A 20,203-nucleotide genomic window follows, 5' to 3' on the forward strand; every position below is an offset into this window, starting at 1 on the left:
TGGATCTCCTTGCAGTCCAAGGGACTCTCAAGAGTCTTCTCCAACACCACACTTCAAAAGCATCAATTCTTCGGCACTCAGCTTTCTTCACAGTCCAACTCTCACATCCATACATGACCACTGGAAAAACCATAGCCTTGACTAGATGGACCTTTGTTGGCAAAGGGAGGCCCTGGGGCTGAGCATATTCCCACCCAATTAAATCAGGCTCTGGTAGCATGGAAGAAGGGGAAATGGTTGAAAGGCAGGCAACCGAGGTGTCCGCCACATCTGACCCAGCATCTGGACTGTCCCCAATTCTGATGAGCAGCAGTCTCCTTGTCTCTAAAATGAGCTACTAGGAGGACAGTGTATATGTCAAGATGGTTGAAAGTCTTGCCCAAGGGACTTCCCTAGTGGTCCAGTGGCTAAGACTCTGCACTCCCAATGCAGGGGGCCTGGGTTTGATCCTGGTCAGGGAACTAGATCCCACATGCTGCAAGTAAGACCTGGTGCAGCCAAATAAATAAATAATTTTTTTAATGTCTTGCCCAAGCACTGGTCTCTCTTCTCCCAGTCAGCTGTCCCCTTGGCTGCCCTACTGAAGAATGCCTATGCCTGCTAGCCTGGGACAGCCTCTCTTCCTCTCTTCTCTGCCGCCGCTACATCCATGGCCATCTGGCTTGTTGGCTATCTGATGCCTGCAGTCAAGGCCCAGTCAGAATGCTCTGGCTATGGGTGGACAAACCCGGAAGCAGGGGGAAGAAGTTCTTGGCCCAGCTACCTGGAAGAACCAGATAAGAAGTTATTTCTGTCACAAGAGACTGCTCAGATAGGATTCAAGGTAAACAAGGGTGAAAGTGAGAGGGACGGTGTTGGAAAAGAAGTTATATTGAATACAACAGCAGAGTTTTTTTGAAAGAACTAAGCCTAGGTCTAAAGACGGCGAACTTAGGCTAAAAATGACTCATCCTCACCATTACAGCAATGACTTACCCCAAGACTATGTCTCAAGGGATGATAGAAATGGGACATATCCCAGCCTCTCTGTCAGTTAAACCATTAAAAAAAAAAACCCTACTTTTTTTTTTCTCCTTGCTAACAGAACCCTGAGCCCTAAAGGCTGGGCTTCTCCCCAGCCCAGGGGGAAAATCTTAATTGGTTAAAGCTAACTATGATCATTAGCTTTAACCATGATCATTAGCTAATCATGTGGGGCCACCCAAGACGGGCAGGTCATGGTGGAAAGGTCTGACAGAATGTGGTCCACTGGAGAAGGGAATGGCAAACCACTTCAGTATTCTTGCCTTGAGAACCCCATGAACAGTATGAAAAGGCAAAATGATAGGATACTGAAAGAGGAACTCCCCGGGTCGGTAGGTACCCAATATGCTACTGGAGATCAGTGGAGAAATAACTCCAGAAAGAATGAAGGGATGGAGCCAAAGCAAAAACAATACCCAGCTGTGGATGTGACTCGTGATAGAAGCAAGATCCGATGCTGTAAAGAGCAATATTGCATAGGAACCTGGAATGTCAGGTCCATGAATCAAGGCAAATTGGAAGTGGTCAAACAAGAGATGGCAAGAGTGAACGTGGACATTCTAGGAATCAGCGAACTAAAATGGACTGGAATGGGTGAATTTAACTCAGATGACCATTATATCAACTACCACAGGCAGGAATCCCTCAGAAGAAATGGAGTAGCCATCATGCTCATCAAAAGAGTCCGAAATGCAGTACTTGGATGCAATCTGAAAAATGACAGAATGATCTCTGTTCGTTTCCAATGCAAACCATTCAATATCACAGTAATCCAAGTCTATGCCCCAACCAGTAACACTGAAGAAGCTGAAGTTGAATGGTTCTATGGAGACCTACAAGACTAACACCCAAAAAAGATGTCCTTTTCATTATAGGGGACTGGAATGCTAACATAGGAAGTCAAGAAACACCTGGAGTAACAGGCAAATTTGGCCTTGGGAAACAGAATGAAGCAGGGCAAAGGCTAATAGAGTTTGCCAAGAAAACGCACTGGTCATAGCAAACACCCTCTTCCAACAACACAAGAGAAGACTCTACACATGGACATCACCAGATGGTCAACATTAAAATCAGATTGATTATATTCTTTGCAGCCAAAGATGGAGAAGCTCTAAACAGTCAGCAAAAACAAGACCAGGAGCTGACTGTGGCTCAGATCATGAACTCCTTATTACCAAATTCAGACTTAAATTGAAGAAAGTAGGTAAAAGCACGAGACCATTCAGGTGAGACCTAAATCAAATCCCTTATGATTATACAGTGGAAGTGAGAAATAGATTCCAGGGATTAGATCTGATAGATAGAGTGCCTGATGAACTATGGAATGAGGTTCGTGACATTGTACAGGAGACATGGATCAAGACCATCCCCATGGAAAAGAAATGCAAAAAAGCAAAATGGCTGTCTGAGGAGACCTTACAAATAGCTGTGAAAAGAAGTGAAGTGAAAAGCAAAGGAGAAAAGGAAAGATATAAGCATCTGAATGCAGAGTTCCAAAGAATAGCAAGAAGAGATAAGAAAGCCTTCTTCAGTGATCAATGCAAAGAAATAGAGGAAAAGAACAGAATGGCTGGAGATCTCTTCAAGAAAATTAGAGATACCAAGGGAACACTTCATGCAAAGATGGGCTCAATAAAGGACAGAAATGGTACGGACCTAACAGAAGTAGAAGCTATTAAGAAGAGGTGGCAAGAATACACGGAAGAACTGTACAAAAAAGATCTTCACGACCCAGATAATCACGATGGTGTGATTTCTCACCTAGAGCCAGACATCCTGGAATGTGAAGTCAAGTGGGCCTTAGAAAGCATCACTACGAACAAAGCTAGTGGAGGTGATGGAATTCCAGTGGAGCTGTTTCAAATCCTGAAAGATGATGCTGTGAAAGTGCTGCACTCAATATGCCAGCAAATTTGGAAAACTCAGCAGTGACCACAGGACTGGAAAAGGTCAGTTTTCACTCCAATCCCAAAGAAAGGCAATACCAAAGAATGCTCAAACTACTGCACAATTGCACTCATCTCACACGCTAGTCAAGTAATGCTCAAAATTATCCAAGCCAGGCTTCAGCAATATGTGAACCGTGAACTTCCAGATTTTCAAGCTGGTTTTCGAAAAGTCAGAGGAACCAGAGATCAAATTGCCAACATCCGCTGGATCATGGAAAAAGCAAGAGAGTTCCAGAAAAACATCTATTTCTGCTTTACTGACTATGCCAAAGCCTTTGACTGTGTGGATCACAATAAACTGTGGAAAATTCTGAAAGAGATGGGAATACCAGACCATCTGACCTGCCTCTTGAGAAACCTATATGCAGGTCAGGAGGCAACAATTAGAACTGGACATGGAACAACAGACTGGTTCCAAATAGGAAAAGGTGTACATCAAGACGGTATATCATCACCCTGCTTATTTAACTTATATGCAGAGTACATCATGAAAAATGCTGGGCCGGAAGAAGCACAAGCTGGAATCAAGATGGCTGGGAGAAATATCAATAACCTCAGATATGCAGATAACACCACCCTTATGGCAGAAAGTGAAGAGGAAATAAAAAAGCCTCTTGATGAAAGTGAAAGAGGAGAGTGAAAAAGTTGGCTTATAGCTCAATATTCAGAAAACAAAGATCATGGCATCTGGTCCCATCACTTCATGGGAAATAGATGGGGAAATAGTGGAAACAGTGTCAGACTTTATTTTTGGGGTCTCCAAATCACTGCAGATGGTGACTGCAGCCATGAAATTAAAAGACGCCTACTCCTTGGAAGGAAAGTTATGACCAACTTAGATAGCATATTGAAAAGCAGAGACATTACTTTGCCAACAAAGGTCCGTCTAGTCAAGGCTATGGTTTTTCCAGTGGTCATGTATGGATGTGAGAGTTGGACTGTGAAGAAAGCTGAGTGCCAAAGAATTGATGCTTTTGAACTGTGGTGTTGGAGAAGACTCTTGAGAGTCCCTTGGACTGCAAGGAGATCCAACCAGTCCATTCTGAAGGAGATCAGCCCTGGGATTTCTCTGGAAGGAATGATGCTAAAGCTGAAACTCCAGTACTTTGGCCACCTCATGAGAAGAGTTGACTCACTGGAAAAGACTCTGATGCTGGGAGGGATTGGGGGCAGGAGGAGAAGGGGATGACAGAGGATGAGATGGCTGGATGGCATCACCGACTCGATGGACGTGAGTCTGAGTGAACTCCGGGAGATGATGATGGACAGGGAGGCCTGGCGTGCTGCAATTCATGGGGTCGCAAAGAGTTATACATGACTGAGCAACTGAATTGACTAAATCATGATCATTCCATCCTTCTTACTTGTGACTGGCCTAGAAAGGATCAGATAATAGAATTCTGTCCAATGAGCTGTGAGGGAAAATATACTCCCTTCCCTTCCTCTCCTCTAGCCTTTAGAAGTTGCTGGAAAGCAGGGAGTTTGTTCTAAAGCAATGATAGTCACTTTGACCACAGGATTGGGGTCCACACATTGAGGAATGCAAGGCCTTAAATTAATCTACCCTGGAGCCACGCTGACTTTAGGTATTCTGGAAGAAAACCTATTTTCTTTAACATTTAAGCCTCTGAATGGGGTTCCTATTACTGGCAGACAAAAGCATCCTAATTAATGCAGCACCCACCCATCCCCCACCCCCACTCAGGGTGCAACTGATATATCTCCCTACTATATTTAGCTACACCCCTCCCCTGCTTAAAGCCATGCTCTGGCTCCCTGCACTCTTCATCCAACTTCAAGGTTTTCCAGGACCTGGGCCTTGCCTACCTTGCTGGCTTCACCTCCAGCCACAACTAGCCCTCTAATCCAATCATACTGACCTGCTCAGAGTTCTCAGAAGGTGTAGGAGTTTCCAAACACCTTTGAAAATGCAGCTTCCTCTGCACCGAATGACCTTAGTACATGATTAGGGGACAGGCACTCTCAGGCTTGAATTCCAGCTCTGTCTAGCTGTGTGGCCATTGTTGCTGTTGTTGTTGTTCAGTCACTTAAGTAGAGTCCGATTCTTCTGTGACCCCATGGACTGTAGCCCAGGCTCCTCTGTCCATGGGATTTCCCAGGCAAGAATACTGGAGTGGATTGCCATTTCCTCCTCCAGGGGATCTTCCCAACCCAGGGACTGAACCCACGTCTCCTGCATTGGCAGGTGGATTCTTTACCACTGAGCCACCAGGGTAGCCCCTGAACAAGGTAATGCACCTCCCTGGCCCTCAATCTGAATAACAATGTATACCTTAGAGAGACAGTAGAATTAAATGAGATGATGTAAAACACTTGACACAGGTTCTGCCCACACTCCTTAGAACTCTGCTCTGCTTCTGTGTGTTGGGGCTTTCTTTCTCATCAAACTGGGAGCAGGCTTCCCTGCTGGCTCAGATGCAAAACAATCTGCCTGCAGGAGACCCGGGTCTGATCCCTGGGTCGGGAAGATTCCCTGGAGGAGGGAATGGCAACCCACTCCAGAATTCTTGTCTGGGGAATTCCATGGACTGAGGAGTCTGGCAGGCTACAGTCCATGGGGTCACAAAGAGTCAGACACAACTGAGCAACACACACACACACACATACAAAGACGACACAAATGGGGTTTGATTCGAACTCAGAGTCAGTGTTCTGTGAAAGGAGAAATGAATGCCAGGACAGAAAAGATTCATTCAACGAGGAGAAGTTGCCACAGCCCAGGAGGTCCCAGCTCAGCCCAGACGTTGCCCCTCAAGAAAACCGTCCCAGGTGCCCACTAGATCCTGCATACCCACCACCTCTGCAGGTCCCTAGACCCCACTTCCCTATATGTCCATGTGGGAATCTGTCCTTCTCCAGGCTGAGAGCACTGGGAGGGCAGGGACCCTGACTGACTGGTCTCTGTAGCCCCAGAATTCGGCAGGGATCTCTGACGCTATGTACTCAGCAAATGGACATTTGTCAGTTTTGAAACCAGAGAAACTGCTAGAGGCCTCTCTCGCTCAGGCCATCCTGGAAGTGGGTCCTCCTTCTCCTTGCCCACAGGAACACACCATAAACAGACAGCACACCAGCTGATGTCTGAAACCAGGCTGGCATTTCACAAACCAACTGGCCTGTCCCAGGGTGGGGGTGGGGTCCTGAAGGCCCCAGAGTGTGGCCGTAAATAGCCTAGCTCTGAGGTCTCCCTGCCTTTGATGTCTGCCTTAGTCACCCGACCAAGCAGGGCGGGGCTGCCCAAAGGCAGTGGCCTGGAGAGCTGAGGGCAAGAATGTGGCCCTGTGGCCAGGATTCTTTGAGCCTCCAAGTATAGACCCAGTTGGTGTCCACACCCTCTCCAGCCAAACCTCTGGCCCAGGAACCTGGTAAACAGTGACACTTGGCCCTTCCTCCTCAGGGAAGCAGAAACAGACACACACAGGACACCCTGCCCTTTCCAGAGGCCCCGATTCCCAACTCTGCCAAGGAGAGAAGCCAGCACTGACCCCAAGGAGCCAGGAATAGATTCCACAAGAAACACAAGGAACTGGGAGTTCCCTGGTAGCCTAGTGGATAGGATTCCGGGCTTTCACTTCTGTGGCTCAGGTTCAATCCCTGGTCAGGGAACTGAGATCCCGCAAGACACATGATATGGCCAAAAAAAAAAAAAGTAAAGAAACACAAGGAAGAGAGACAAGGCAGGACCCTTTGCCTGGCCCAGGACAATTGGAAGGGAACCTATGTGTTGCAGAGAGAAGGGGATAAATCCATTCTGGCTCAACACAGCACACCCAGTGCATATCCTGGTGCTCAATAAAGGTGCATGTCTTGGTTTTGAATCTTGGCTCAAGCCTGTCCTCTAAGCTCAAACTGTTCCTTGTCTGTTCAGTGGGTGGTCACTTACTTGCCCCTGCCTGAAAATACATGATCTATCCACTTGCTTACTGTCAACAGCCTCTCTCCTCAATACAAAATGTAGGTTCCATGAGGGCAGGGGCTTGTTTCCTTTATTTATTAGGATATCCCCAGCATCTAGAATAGTGCCTGACATATCCAGGTAATCAGTAAATAAGAAATACATTAAATAAATGAATATTGACAATCCTGAGCATTCCCAGGCTAGAGACATTGAATTGGGCTCTCAAGTGATGCAGGCTTGTGTTTAATTTCCCTGTTCTGTGACTTTGAACAAGTGACTTGACTTCTGTAAGCCTCTATTTCTGCATCTTTAAAATGAGAGTAAAATATATCTACCTCCTAGCATACTGAGATCCAACACTTGTAAAGCACTTTGCCCTGCCTGGCACAGAACAGGTCTTCAACAAATCGTAATGTGGTTGGTTATTATTTTTGCTGCTGTTTTTAGTATGACAGAATAAGGAGATGAACACAGGTGACAGGCAAAGATTTCAATCCAGATCCTATCACTTGCATTCTGGCCTTGGCAAGTCCCGAGGTCTCTCTGAGCCTCAGTTTGCCTGCCTATATAATTGGCACTGATATGCCAGCTCTCTGAGTAGGGCATTGTGAGGATTCAAGTCCAGGCTGCCCACCTGTCCACTCAGGATATTGTGACATCCCTTGGGAAGGGATGACCTTTGAGGTCCTGTTAGTCCAGCAAGCCTGGACTATAAATAGTTCCCAGTCATTGGCAGGCCCTGCAGCAGAGCTGCCTGGGTTGTCTTGGGCAACACTCTGGGGAATAAAATCTTACCTTCCAGACCCTGTGCAGTCATGTCCAACTCTTTGCGACCCTATAGGCTGTAGCCTGCTAGGCTCCTCTATCCATGGGATTCTCCAGGCAAGAATACTGGACTGGGTTGCCATGCCCTCCTCCAGGGGATCTTCCCAACCCAGGGATCAAACCCCCATCTCTTATGTCTCCTGCATTGGCAGGCAGATTCTTTACCACTAGCGCCGCCTGGGAAGCCCTATATGTGCAGTATAAGAGGCACCATCTATCAAGATCCTAAAGGCACACGAACACTTTGAACTTGCAATAAATACCCTTTCCAGAAATCCTCTTCAGATGAATGTTCACAGGTGCACGAAGGGGTCATGACACCATTGTCTATGGTGCAAGAAGCTAGAAACAACGTGAATTCCTTGAATATGGTATTGCTAAATACAAGAAATGAGTTCCTTGACAGATCACTCAGTCCTGTTCACAGCTCTGTCCCAAGCGCCTACATCGAGTCTTGGCATAGAACAGGGGCTCAGGATATATTGGTTAAATGAACATCTGAATCCCAATAATGGGATATTGTGCAACGATTAAAGAAAATGAAACAGAGCTACATGAGCTGAGTTGGAAAGAGGTCCTCAACTTTCTCAATGATAAAAACAAATATGGAAACTTCTCTCTGGAAGTGTGTGAAAATATTAGCCATGGGTAACGTTAATCTATGAGAAGACAATTGCTTTGCACTTTCCTGGGTTTTTTTTTAATTTGTGCTTAGTCACTCAGCCATGTCCAACTCTGCGACCCCATGAAATGTAACCTGCCAGGCTCCTCGGTCCATGGACTTCACCAGGCAAGAATAATGGAGTGGGTTGCCATTTCCTTCTCCATTTTTTAATTTAAGTGTATATTATTTTTGACATTTTAAAAATTCTATTTTTCAAAAATATACCACATTCCAAACCATCTTAGCCAGGATTCAAAGACAAGGCCCTCATCAACTCAAGAAGCCTACTAAGATCTTAGTAGGGGGAGAAAGAAACACTTTTTGAGCATCTACTATATACCAAGCATGAAAGCTCAAATCTCACTGACACATCATCACTTAACCACACTGATTCAATGAGACTGATCCATTGTTAAACTGTTCTATTTAACAGTTGAATAAATTGAATAAACTGAGTCTCACATGGATGACATGGCTTGCAGTGCAGGATAAGCATTTAAGAACATGGGCTTTGACATCTGACAGATCTAACTTCAAATTCCATCTCTGCCTCTGTGTAACTTTGGGCAAGTAGCTTCACCTCTACAAGTTTTAATATTCTTATTTGTACAATGAGATGAATGATGTATCTTGAATCATAGGGGTGGTTTCGAGGCTCCAATGAGAAAACATACAGAAAGCATTTAGCACAGTATCCAGGACATTATAGGTGCTCAATAAACAGCAGACATACCATCACTATTATTAACATTCTTATCATTACTGTTAGAATTCCCTCCGCTACCATCAGCAACCAACTTCTGTTGTTAATAGAGGCCAAAACCTGCCCCCAGTGTCCCACAAGCATTTTAATCAAAGATCCAAGGAACAGGCCAGAGCTGGATTAAGCCAAGTTTTGTCTGTGGGGAATCATATGGCCCTAAGCCATATATGTGCAGAGCCAAATGAATGTTTTCTTGAGAACAATGATTAGAACAACAGGTCCTTGCAGTCATGGCGGGGACTGGACAAGGGCTCCATTTACGCCTCTGTTCCCAGGACAAGAGTCCCTCAGGCACCTCTCAGGCACAGCTACACTCACCTAAACTGAACAGGGTGACCTCACATTAGCTGCATCAGTTAACAACATCCCACTTTTGACAGTGGTGATATATGGAGCCAAATTTCAGGCAGGATATCTGGCAGTACCCATCTGCCAGAGGACGGGCTGGCAAGGACCTGGTCTTGGAGTTCTGAGGACTCATAATGGAAACTCTCAGGAGTCAGTCAAATCCAGCGTGAGCCTGGAACCCCCTTTTAAACATTTAGGAAAGTCAACTGCAATTGAACAGGTTAAAGGCAAAGTAGAAAGAGTCAGAGATGTCCCCTCCTAGGGATCACTTCCCCCAAACTCACCAGCATCTAGGTTTGGCGCCAGGCCTGGGGATCTGAGACAAACTACACATGATTCCTGCTGTCAGAGACCTTCAAGTCTACTGGAGAAAACAAAAATTGCTGCTGCTGATACGATGATAACAAAGGTGGACATTGATCAAATGCTTACCGTGTGGAAGACACTGTGCCATAAACTTCAAGTGCACTGTCTCATCCTTATAAATAGCAAACAAAATAAACATAAATGAGTGCCTACTTATGCACACTGGCCTCAGCACATAACATGCCTTATTTCTTAATCTTGCAAACTACCATGAGAAGTGGGTATTATCCAAGGCAGGGTCAACAGTTGCCTCTGCAATCAGAGAAATCTAGGTTTGAATTCTCTTTTGTTGTTGTTGTTGTACCGCACAGCATGCAAGATCTTAGTTCCCTGATCAGGGATTGAACCCCTGCCCCTTGCAATGAAAGCACAGAGTCTTAACTACCAGCATGCCAGGGAAGTCCTTAGGTCTGAATTCCGAGTCTGCCAATTTATTAGTTGTATGACTTGAAGGAAGTTACTTATTTTTAACAAATTTTGGTGACCTTGTCTGTAAAATGGGAATTATAGCAATTCCGACTATTCTTTGTATTTTTATGTACATACTATTCTCTGCCTGTATCTTTTAAAAGCCTGATCTTTATGTGAGGAGAACCTTCTCTTTGTACAAAGTACTAAAATTGACTTTATCCACTTCCTTTAGCATTATTTTTTAATGCATCAAAGGCTCCCTGTTGCCAGCCTTGCTGAGGGGCTATGGAGGGAGTGGAGGCATTTGACCATTCCTCCCTTTTCCCCCAGGCACAGTCTCCAAGGGTCTGGCTCCAGATCCGTGCACACAATGGGCCTCTCTAAGAAGCAGACAGACGAGTACTGGCTGCCAGCTTGGGCCCAGACTCTGATCACAAACACATCCCTTTAACTGAGAATAGGCTCAAGACACTTGTGCAAAATCCTGACCTCACAGAAGAAAAAGTCCAGAAGGCAGGCTGGGCTTGCTGAGTCCCTTAGGCCAGGTATATAGGGTTCTGGCTGGCAACAGCAGTTTGCCAGTGACAGCTTTCCTTCAAGGATGTTCTCAGGGAGTTTTGTACCCACCAAGCCCCAGACCTCAGGAAAGATGCCCTGCTACCCTGCCAAATTCACATCCAAAAGATAGGCCATGGGTCCTTGGAAAGTGAAAGTGAAAGTCGCTCAGTTATGTCTGACTCTTTGCGACCCGAGTCGCAAAGGCCAGAATTCTCCAGGCCAGAATACTGGAGTGGGTAGCCTTTCCCTTCTCTAGGGGATCTTCCCAACCCAGGGATCAAACCCAGGTCTCCCACATTGCGGGTAGATTCTTTACCAGCTGAGCCACAAGGGAAGCCCAAGAATACTGCAGTGGGTAGGCTATCCCTTCTCCAGGGGATCTTCCCAACTCAGGAATCGAACCTGGGTCTCCTGAATTACAGGCGGATTCTTTACCAACTGAGCTATCAGGGAAACCCTTGTCTCCTTGGAGGTGGCCTTAAGAAGTGGGATGAGGGCGGGGAAATTCTGAACAATGTGATCACTGATTGGGTGCTGGGGAGCAACCTAGGCCCAGAGAGGCTTCTAGGAGCTTTGGTTCCAGACTAGGGCAGCTGCCTGTTCTCCACAAACTACCCTAAGTCTCAAGGACCAGCCACAACCCAGCATCTTAGCTTCCTCATATCTTCCAGGCTCTTCAGATCACCTGGGCAATTCAAAGATTCTTGACCCCAGTTCTCGCCCCCAGCCCTTTGCTGCCTTGGGTGGAATTATCTCCTTCTACAGGCCTACTGGAGAGCAGCTGAGACAGACTTCAGCTAAGAAAAAGCTGGAAGAAAGAAAAAAAAAAAAAGCTAACAAGAAGGCTACAACATCAAGTGCATGCATGCGTGCTCAGTCATGTCCATCTCTTTGTGACCCTATGGACTGCAGCCTGCCAGGCTCCTCTGTCCATGGAAGTCTCCAGGCAAGAATACTGGAGTGGATTGCCATGCCCTCATCCAGGGGATCTTCCCGACCCAAGGATCAAAGCCTCAACCTCCTGAGGCTTCTGCAGGTGGTTTCTTTAATGCTGAGCCAGTTGGGAAGCCCCACAGCTTGAGACTCTTCTTTTATCCAAGCCTGCTTAGGTCAAACCATCATGATCTCCCTTCTGCTCATGGCCCCAGCCTCCTTGCTTCCATTCTTTTTTCTTTTAATAGTTATTTATTTATTTGGCTGCCTCGGATCTTAGCTGGGGCGCACTGAATCTTCACCGCATCAGGAGGGATCTTTCATTTCGGTGCGCGGACTCTTGTCGTTGCAGCACGCAAGCCCAGCAGTTGCTGCACACATGCTGAGTTGCTCCGGGTTTGTGGGATCTTAATTCCCTGACCAGGGATTGAACCCACATCCCCTGCATTGGAAGGTGGATTTTTAACCACTGGACTGCCAGGGAAGTTCCCTCCTTGCTGCCATTCTGCATCTATTATTGCCTCCTTCCAAATCAGGTTGATGCTGTAAAGTCCAAAGCTGACCGTGTGAGCCCCTGCTGAAAAACCCTTGAAATAGCTCTGTTTCCATCCAAATTCCTTTATTCTGGCACTCAAGGCCCTGCAGCATCCGTCAAGTTGAATAGCCTCCTCTTTCTCCACCCGCTTCCTCACACCTAAGCTCAGATAAAGCTGAATTACTTCCCAGGCAGTTCCCCAGGCAAGTCAAGTCATTTCACCCTTCCCTTTTGCTCAGACAACTTCCATTCCTGGAATGCCCTTTCTCTACCCCATTCCCACCTCTGCTTATTGTTCATCAGGTGCCAGCATCCCTCCTCCAGGAAGTCGTTCCTGACCATTTAGAGAGGGGAAACCATTGCTTCCTCCAACTTCTAGGCAGACTCCATCTCAGCACCCATGACAAAATGGTGATCTGGTAGGTTTGCTTAGCTATCTGCTCCATGAGACAGAATCCCCTTGGAACCACTGAGTAGAGCAGTATAAAGGGAGGAGGAGAGAAAGAGAAAGCAGGAGAGCGCTTTCATCCAACAGGGAGGAAAAACACACGAAGATTATAAACAACTTTATGCCAAGAAATTTGGCAGCTTAAATGAAACAGACAAATTCCTTGTAAGACGTAAACTACCAAAACACATTCAAGGAAAACATAGATCATCTAAATTGTCTTATTAAGGACATTAAAATCGTGACTTCCCTGGCGATCCAGTGGTTAGGACTCTGCACTTCCACTGCAGGGGGCCTGGGTTTGATCCCTGGTCAGGGAACTAAGATCTCATATGTTGCAAAGTGTGGCAAATAAAAAAAAAACTTTTCTATAAGGGTAACTTCCCTGGAGACTGTTGCTGCTGCTGCTAAGTCGCTTCAGTTGTGTCCGACTCTTCTCGACCCCATGGACTGAAGCCTACCAGGCTCCTCCGTCCACAGGATTTTCCAGGCAAGAATACTGGAGTGGGGTGCCATCACCTTCTCCGCTGGAGACTGCTACCAAACATTTAAGCAGGAAATAATACCAATTCTATGTAAATGTGATGGGACAGGAGAGGAGTTACTAACAGAAAAAAGTGAAAATATTAATCTGACTCTTTGCAACCCCATGGACTGTAGCCTGCCAGGCTCCTTTGTCCGTGGAATTCTCCAGGCAAGAAAACAGGAATGGGTAGCCACCCCCTTCTCCACCCTACTATGTGCCAAATCCTATGCTGGGCAAAAGGCAGGCCAGGCTCCACCCAGCAGCCTGCAACAGGGCTTGCCAAGGAAAGATCTTGCTCAAAGAAAAGTTTTAGAGAACACAAGTGCCAGAGACCCTCAGTCTTGGGATGGTATGTATACCATATCTCTTCCCTTCTCTATCTGCACTAAACATTGCAAATTAATTCCAGTTCCTTTCTGCTGAGTTCAGATAAGACCTCCCAATGTTTCCAAATACGGAACTCCCAGGAACCACCAAGGAAACTGACACTCAGAATGAAAGCTGTTGGATATCTCTGATCTAGCTTAACCCCAGCAGATATGAGATCTGAGGCCCAGAGAAGATGTGGCTCTTGCTCAAGGCCAGATTAATTTCAGAGCAGACAGGATTGTAGATGCTGATTTTTAAATGGCTTGTGTGGAATCAGTTCCGTTGCTCAGACGTGTCCAACTCTTTGCGACCCCATGGACTGCAGCACACTAGGCTTCCCTGTCCATCACCAACTCCCGGAGCTTGCTCAAATTCATGTCCATCAAGCCGGTGATGCCAACCAACCACCTCATCCTCTGTTGTCCCATTTTTAGACAGTGTTCATATGTTGTCCCCCCATTCAATAGTGGGCTCTTTTAGGCAGGCCCTGGGTCCAGTTTACCTTCTACCCCAATGCTCTGCACATCAGGTACATAGTAGGTCTCTGGAAAGGCATCTTGGCTTTAATGAGGAAGGAATGGAGTGAATGAGGTAGACAGAGGCTTGGGTATTAGCCCCAATACCAGGAAATGCTTCAAATGTCTAACACTCAAAGATACTATCTTCTCAGAATGATCCACACTAAGAACCCAGAAAGAGACGTTCTCTACCTAAAGATGAGGAGGGGAGGGAGACCTCAGTGTAGATTAGAGACATGTCTACAGTAGAAATTTTACCATCTATGAACTAAATTTTCAAACAGCAGAGACTAAAAGAGCTTTTCAAGTCAACCGAAATATGACATTTTGATGAATTTCAACTATTTCAAACTGCATTGCTGGCTATAAATATCAAAGTAATGAGGCATGTGGAAAGAAAATCTCCTATATCCATCTCCTTTATGTGTGATCTCGTTATTTAACTTTGCTGTTAAAATATGATTGATATCCTTAAGCTTTCAGGGATCAATCCCGCAGAGTCAGCTTTAAGTGTATATTTAAAAATGCAACAGCAGCATTTGAATAGACACACAGTACATTTAAATAAATAATAAAATGTAAAAATAAAACGAAATGAGAGAGAATCGAGGTCAGGGCCACAAGAATGCCAAAGATCACCCAGGCATCCAGAGCCTGTTGGTTTCTGTTGCCTCTTGGAGACATCTTTGGCAACCTATCAGGACCTGGGCCTGGGGCTCAGTGCAGCAGCTTCGCTGGCCGTGGCATTCTCCATCAGCCCCCGCCACCTCCCTGTGCCTGTTCTGGGCCAGGAGCCAAAGACACATTCCTTGGGCCCCCATGGTTTCCGGAACTGACAGAGTAGAATTTGACGAATGGGCTGAGCAAAGCAGAAACCTTCTGACAGAGATGGCAAAAGGCAGAAGCGGGACCACCCCAGCAAGAGACTGTAACAAGTGACAGGAAACTGAGGCCAGGAGGAAGCAAAGGTCTCGCCTAAGACCACACAGTGAGGGGAGAGGGGCAGGGAGCCACCAAGTTTCCCTCCCCTCCAAAACATATTCCTCTTGGATCCTAGCTAGAAGTACCCAATGTCCTGCTGCATAAAGGCCAAGTACCCTCCCAAGGCAGGATGGGTCGCAGGGTTCTAGGGCCCCTGGGTGATAGGAGGATTCAGAGTTGAGAGCTCCCCCGGTTTCTCAGGCAAGATTCTAAGTCTCCTGTTCCCCAGTCCCCACCCATTTCTTCCCCTGTGTCACTCACCGAGTGGCAGTTCCTACCATGGACCTTTCATCCTAGTCCCACGACCCAGCAAGGCAGAAGTTATATCCCTGCCCTACCGATGAGAAAACTAAGGCTCAGGGAAATGAAGTGACTCATCCAAGGTCAAACAGCTAGGGAGTGGGAGAGAGGAAATGAAGTCCAGATCTGTCTGGCTCTGAAGCGGCTCTCTCTCCACCACACCAATGTCTCAAGGCAGGTCTCCAAGTTCTGTTTCTATTTTCAACCCTGCCCACCTCCCAGACTCCACTGGCCTGGGGGGTTGTAGGGAAGAACTGAACACCCCTGGGGTCCCCAGTGCTTACCCTCCAGCACCACCTCTTTGCCTGTCTTCTTCAGGACTTGCACCGCCTCGTCATGGGTGGCAGAGGAAAGGTCCTCCCCATTCACGGACAGGATGGCATCCCCCACAAAGAGGGCCTCCGTCTGGTCAGCTGCCAGGCCCTTGAAGATCTTGGAGATGAGAATAGGCATCTTGTTCTCTCGGCCCCCTGGACAAGCACAGAAAGAGGAAGAAATTGAGGCAGACATTCCAACACTTGCGAGTCACAACAAGGCAAAATTATTTCTGAAGGTCTCCTACTGTGTCCAGCCCAGTACTGGGAAAGCAGCAGTGCAGGGCAAAGAGAATCTCAGAAAAGAGCCTTAGAAGTTTGGGGCACTAATAATACCTAAAAGGCATTTTCTAAATTTATAATGTTATAATGGATCTTTTGGTTAAGTGCTTTGGGTGGTCACCAGTGTTGGAAGAACTTACAAGATGCTTCAATAACTTCTTATTTTTTAAGTGAGTTTCCCATAATGGGGGAACTCACTGATAACCTCTAATTGAGAATAAAGATAGAAGTCAGTTACTGCTATGGCCACAAAGCTGCAAGCTTCACAACCTAGGTCTCAGGCTAGAAACCAGGGCTTTAAAGTCTAGAGATTTCAAAAGCCTATCTGAATTGCATCTCTGATGCAAAAAGACAAAAAAATCAAATATTAATACATTTTACCATATTGCTTTATTTATAAACTTTTGAATGTCCTTTAAAAATAATAAACATTGATAACAGTTCACATTAGTTCCACATACCAAGTGCCAAGCACCGTGTTAAATGCTTTCAATCTTGTCTCACTGCATCTTCACAATACCCAATCACACAGGCATGTTCAGATTCCTATTGGGAAGGTTGAAGTGTGGAGACAAATCCGTTGTCCAAGGTCACCCAGCTAATTAGTAGCAAAGACAATATCTGAACCTAGGTCTCCTGGTTCCAGAACCAACACTCTTAACCCTCTGGTAGGCTGCAAGTCAGGCCCTCAGATACCACACTATTGCTACATCCTCAAAGATGAGGAACAAGTGGCCCAGGGAGAGGAGGTCATAATTTCAAGGTCACTCAACAGACTGGTAGCAGAAGTAGGACTGGAATGCCTCTCTGGACCCCCACATAGGCCCAGCAGTTTGCCCACTGCAGTGCACAGAGCTTGAAGCCTAGGAAAGGAAGGAGTTTCTATTTAAATTGAGTTGGCCAAAGTGTTCATTTGAGTTTTTCTATAAGATGATATGGAACACCCCAAATGAACTTTTTGGCCAACCCAGTATCTCTCTGCCCTCTTCCACCTTGGCAGACTGAGTATTTTGGACACCTATTTTCATAGAAACATCCCAATTCTATCATTACTTATCATTACTCTCATTATATAGTTGAGGAAACTCAGGTCCAGAAACTAGGGACTTCAAGTCAGTTTGAATCCATGGCCATTCCTCGATGCCTTGGGCTGGGCTGGACCCTAAAGGAAAGATCAACACAGCAACAGGAATCCAGTCTCCATACAAAAAGAATTGAATGGAGCTGGCATTCCCCCTGACACCTCCTAAAAGTCCCTTTACCCCCACCTGGGAGTAAAGCTAGGGAATAACTTTATGTGACCTTGAAAAGTCCTCTTCCTCTCCAAGACTCAGTCTATCTGCAAAATGGAATGCTATATGAACATTAAGTTCCTTCCTGCTTTAACACAGAGTGTACAATTTCTGCCTTGATCTGTTGCCCTAACCCAGGCTGGTGTTGAGGGCAAAACAGGTGTCCAGTCCCTGGCTTTCTCATTACCCCCCTTTTAGATCCCTTTGGTTGGCTGCATGGAAGTTTGGAGTTTTTCCAAACTTCCCTCCATCTTTGAGGATGGAGCAATAGCGTGGTATCTGAGGGCCTGACTCGCAGCCTACCAGAGGGTTAAGAGTGTTGGTTCTGGAACCAGGAGACCTAGGTTCAGATATTGTCTTTCCTTTTCCTGGGGAAAAATCAACTTCTCTGAACACTCTTTAGTGGCTGGATAATTGAGGTTCAAATGCCAGCTCTGTCACTCACCGACTGTGTGATCCTAGGAAAATCATTTTACTTTTCCAAGTTTCAGTTTCCTCACCTGCTAAATGAAGATTATACTTCCTATCTTTTAGTACTTCTTGCCAGGATGAAGTGGATCCTGAGCCTAGAGTACTGGGCATAGCACTCGGCACATAATGGTACCCAAGTCACCACCATCCCCACCCCCTCAGGAAGGAATGGTGAATGCAGCGGCTGGGATGTGCAGACTTTTCAGCACCAGGTTACTAACTTTGGGAGTCTTTCTTGACCTTCATTTTTCCTCTCATCTAACAGCAATAACTATCTAGGTACCTATTATGTGTTGGTAGACTGAGTATTTTGGACACCTATTTTCATAGAAACATCCCAATTCTATCATTACTCTCATTATATAGTTGAGGAAACTCAGGTCCAGAGATGGAAAAGGGCTTCCCAGGTGGCAATAGCGGTAAAGAACCCGCTTGCCAACGCAGCAGACATGAGAGATGTGGGTTTTATCCCTGGGTCAGGAAGATCCCCTGCAGGAGGAAATGGCAACCCAGTATCTTTGCCTGGAGAATCCCAAGGACAGAGGAGCCTACCAAGCTACAGTCCATGGGATCTTATCACACAAGTTCACACAGGTGATTCTGGACTTCAGTCTGGGTTGCACCTTAAAGAAAGCTGTCAGTACTGGGGGCTGAAAGCCCATCTCAGTGCTGTAATGGTGGACACTTAAGACTCTTCACCTATACATACAGGTTTCCTAGGCGCTCAGATTTCCAGGTCCTTTGCAGCCCCCTGTCTGTGAGCCCAGCCCGGTTGGCACCTCCACCTAGTCGCCATTCCAGCAATGCTTCCCACTCCAGACCTTGCCCCTCCTTCCCTTCTACTTTGACTGTCTCTTGAAGACTTCCTCCTCCTTTGCCTAGTAGCACCCCAGGCCTCAGTCTCCCTTCTCTATCCTTTGCTCTACTGGGGTCCCTCTTGTCCTTGATACCCATGCAACTCCTGAAAGGCGATCAGTCTCAGACCTCTTTGCCTCAGCACACAACTCCCCACCCACTTGTCCTTGGCGTGCCCCCAAAGCCGTCCACACCTGTGCCCTCTGAATGAGACCTCAAAGCCCTCTCCGACCTTGGTGCTCTGGTGCCCTCGGTTCTGTCCTCCCAGAAGCCGTCACCCCGGACAGAAGTCCACCAACTCCACGTCCTCAATACGCTGCCAGCCCCCGCGATCCCTGCGCCTTAGCGGTCCCACAGACACCAAGACCCGTGCCCTCGGTGCCCCCGCGCCCACCTTTGATGCTGATACCCAGCCCGCCGGCGTCGGCCTTGCGCACCGTCACGCGGCGCGGCTGGAGCAGCAGCGCCTCCGGCAGCGGCGGGGACGCGGCGCCCGGTTCGGCGGCGCCGTTGAGCTGCGCGGGCTCCGGCTCCCGCTGGGCACCGGGCTCAGGTCCGGGCTCGCCGTCGGCGGGGCTCACGGTCAGCGCGTCCTCCTCTAGACTGAGCAGCACCCGCTGCCACCGCTCGCCACCAGCCCCCGAGCCTGCCCCGGCGCGCAGTTCCAGCAGTCCGGTGCGCGGGGCGCGCCTGCCTGACGCCATCTTCGCCTCCGAGCCCCCGGGCCGCCGCGCTCGCCCTGCCCCCTCAGTGCCCGGCCCGCTCCGACCCAGCGCCCGGAGCTGAGGGCAGCGGGGGCCCAGCTGGGCCAGCCGCCACCCTACCCCAGGCCGCTGGGGGTGGAGCCTCGGTGGGCGGGGCTGCATGTGGGTGTGGCTAACAGCGAGGGGCGTGGTCACCGGCAAGGCAGAAGGGGCTGTGGCGGGTTCCAAGAGCCAGAGGATATACTGAGTCTACATTACTTTGCCCACAAAGGTCCATATAGTCAAAACTATGGTTTTTCCAGTAATCACGTACAGATTTGAGAGTTGGACCATAAAGAAGGCTGAGCGCCGAAGAATTGATGCTTTCGAACTGTGGTCCTGGAGAAGACTCTTGACAGTCCCTTAAATAGCAAGGAGATCAAACCAGTCAGTCCTAAAGGAAATCAACCCTGAATATTCATTGGAAGGACTGATGCTGAAGCTGGAGCTCCAATACTCTGGCCACCCGATGCGAAGACCCGGCTCATTAGAAAAGACGCCGATGCTGGGAAAGATTTCGGGCAGGATGAAGAGGGGACGACAGATGATGAGATGCTTGGATGGCATCACCGATTCGATGGACATGAGTCTGAGCAAAATCTGGGAGATGGTGATGGACAAGGAAGCCTGGCGTGCTGCAGTCCATGGGGCCACAAAGAGTCGGACACGACTGAGCGACTGACGACAACAACATGGGCATGGGGACATAAGGGTGTCCGGACGGGACCCAAAGTTAAGGCAATGAGAGCGTGAAGTGGGGTGGGCGGGGCCCTGGGGGCCCGGCTTCTTGTCCCGGGCTGGACCCTAAGA

At 47.5% G+C, this 20,203-nt stretch overlaps 1 protein-coding gene across 2 annotated transcripts in view; it reads right to left on the bottom strand.

The window, feature by feature from the left end:
• The window catches only part of SNTA1 (syntrophin alpha 1), a 29,567-nt gene extending 10,213 nt beyond the window's left edge, over positions 1-19,354 (bottom strand). For both annotated transcript variants that reach the window (XM_068987657.1, XM_068987656.1), the window contains exons 1-2: positions 19,045-19,354; positions 15,721-15,906 (exon numbers count right to left, since the gene is read on the bottom strand). In XM_068987657.1, the coding sequence (XP_068843758.1) occupies positions 15,721-15,906; positions 19,045-19,354 (496 nt within the window). The remainder of the gene's footprint in view (positions 1-15,720; positions 15,907-19,044) is intronic.
• Positions 19,355-20,203: the final 849 nt, after the last annotated feature.

Source organism: Capricornis sumatraensis, chromosome 15, assembly GCF_032405125.1.
Source record: "Capricornis sumatraensis isolate serow.1 chromosome 15, serow.2, whole genome shotgun sequence".
Lineage (NCBI taxonomy): Eukaryota > Metazoa > Chordata > Mammalia > Artiodactyla > Bovidae > Capricornis > Capricornis sumatraensis.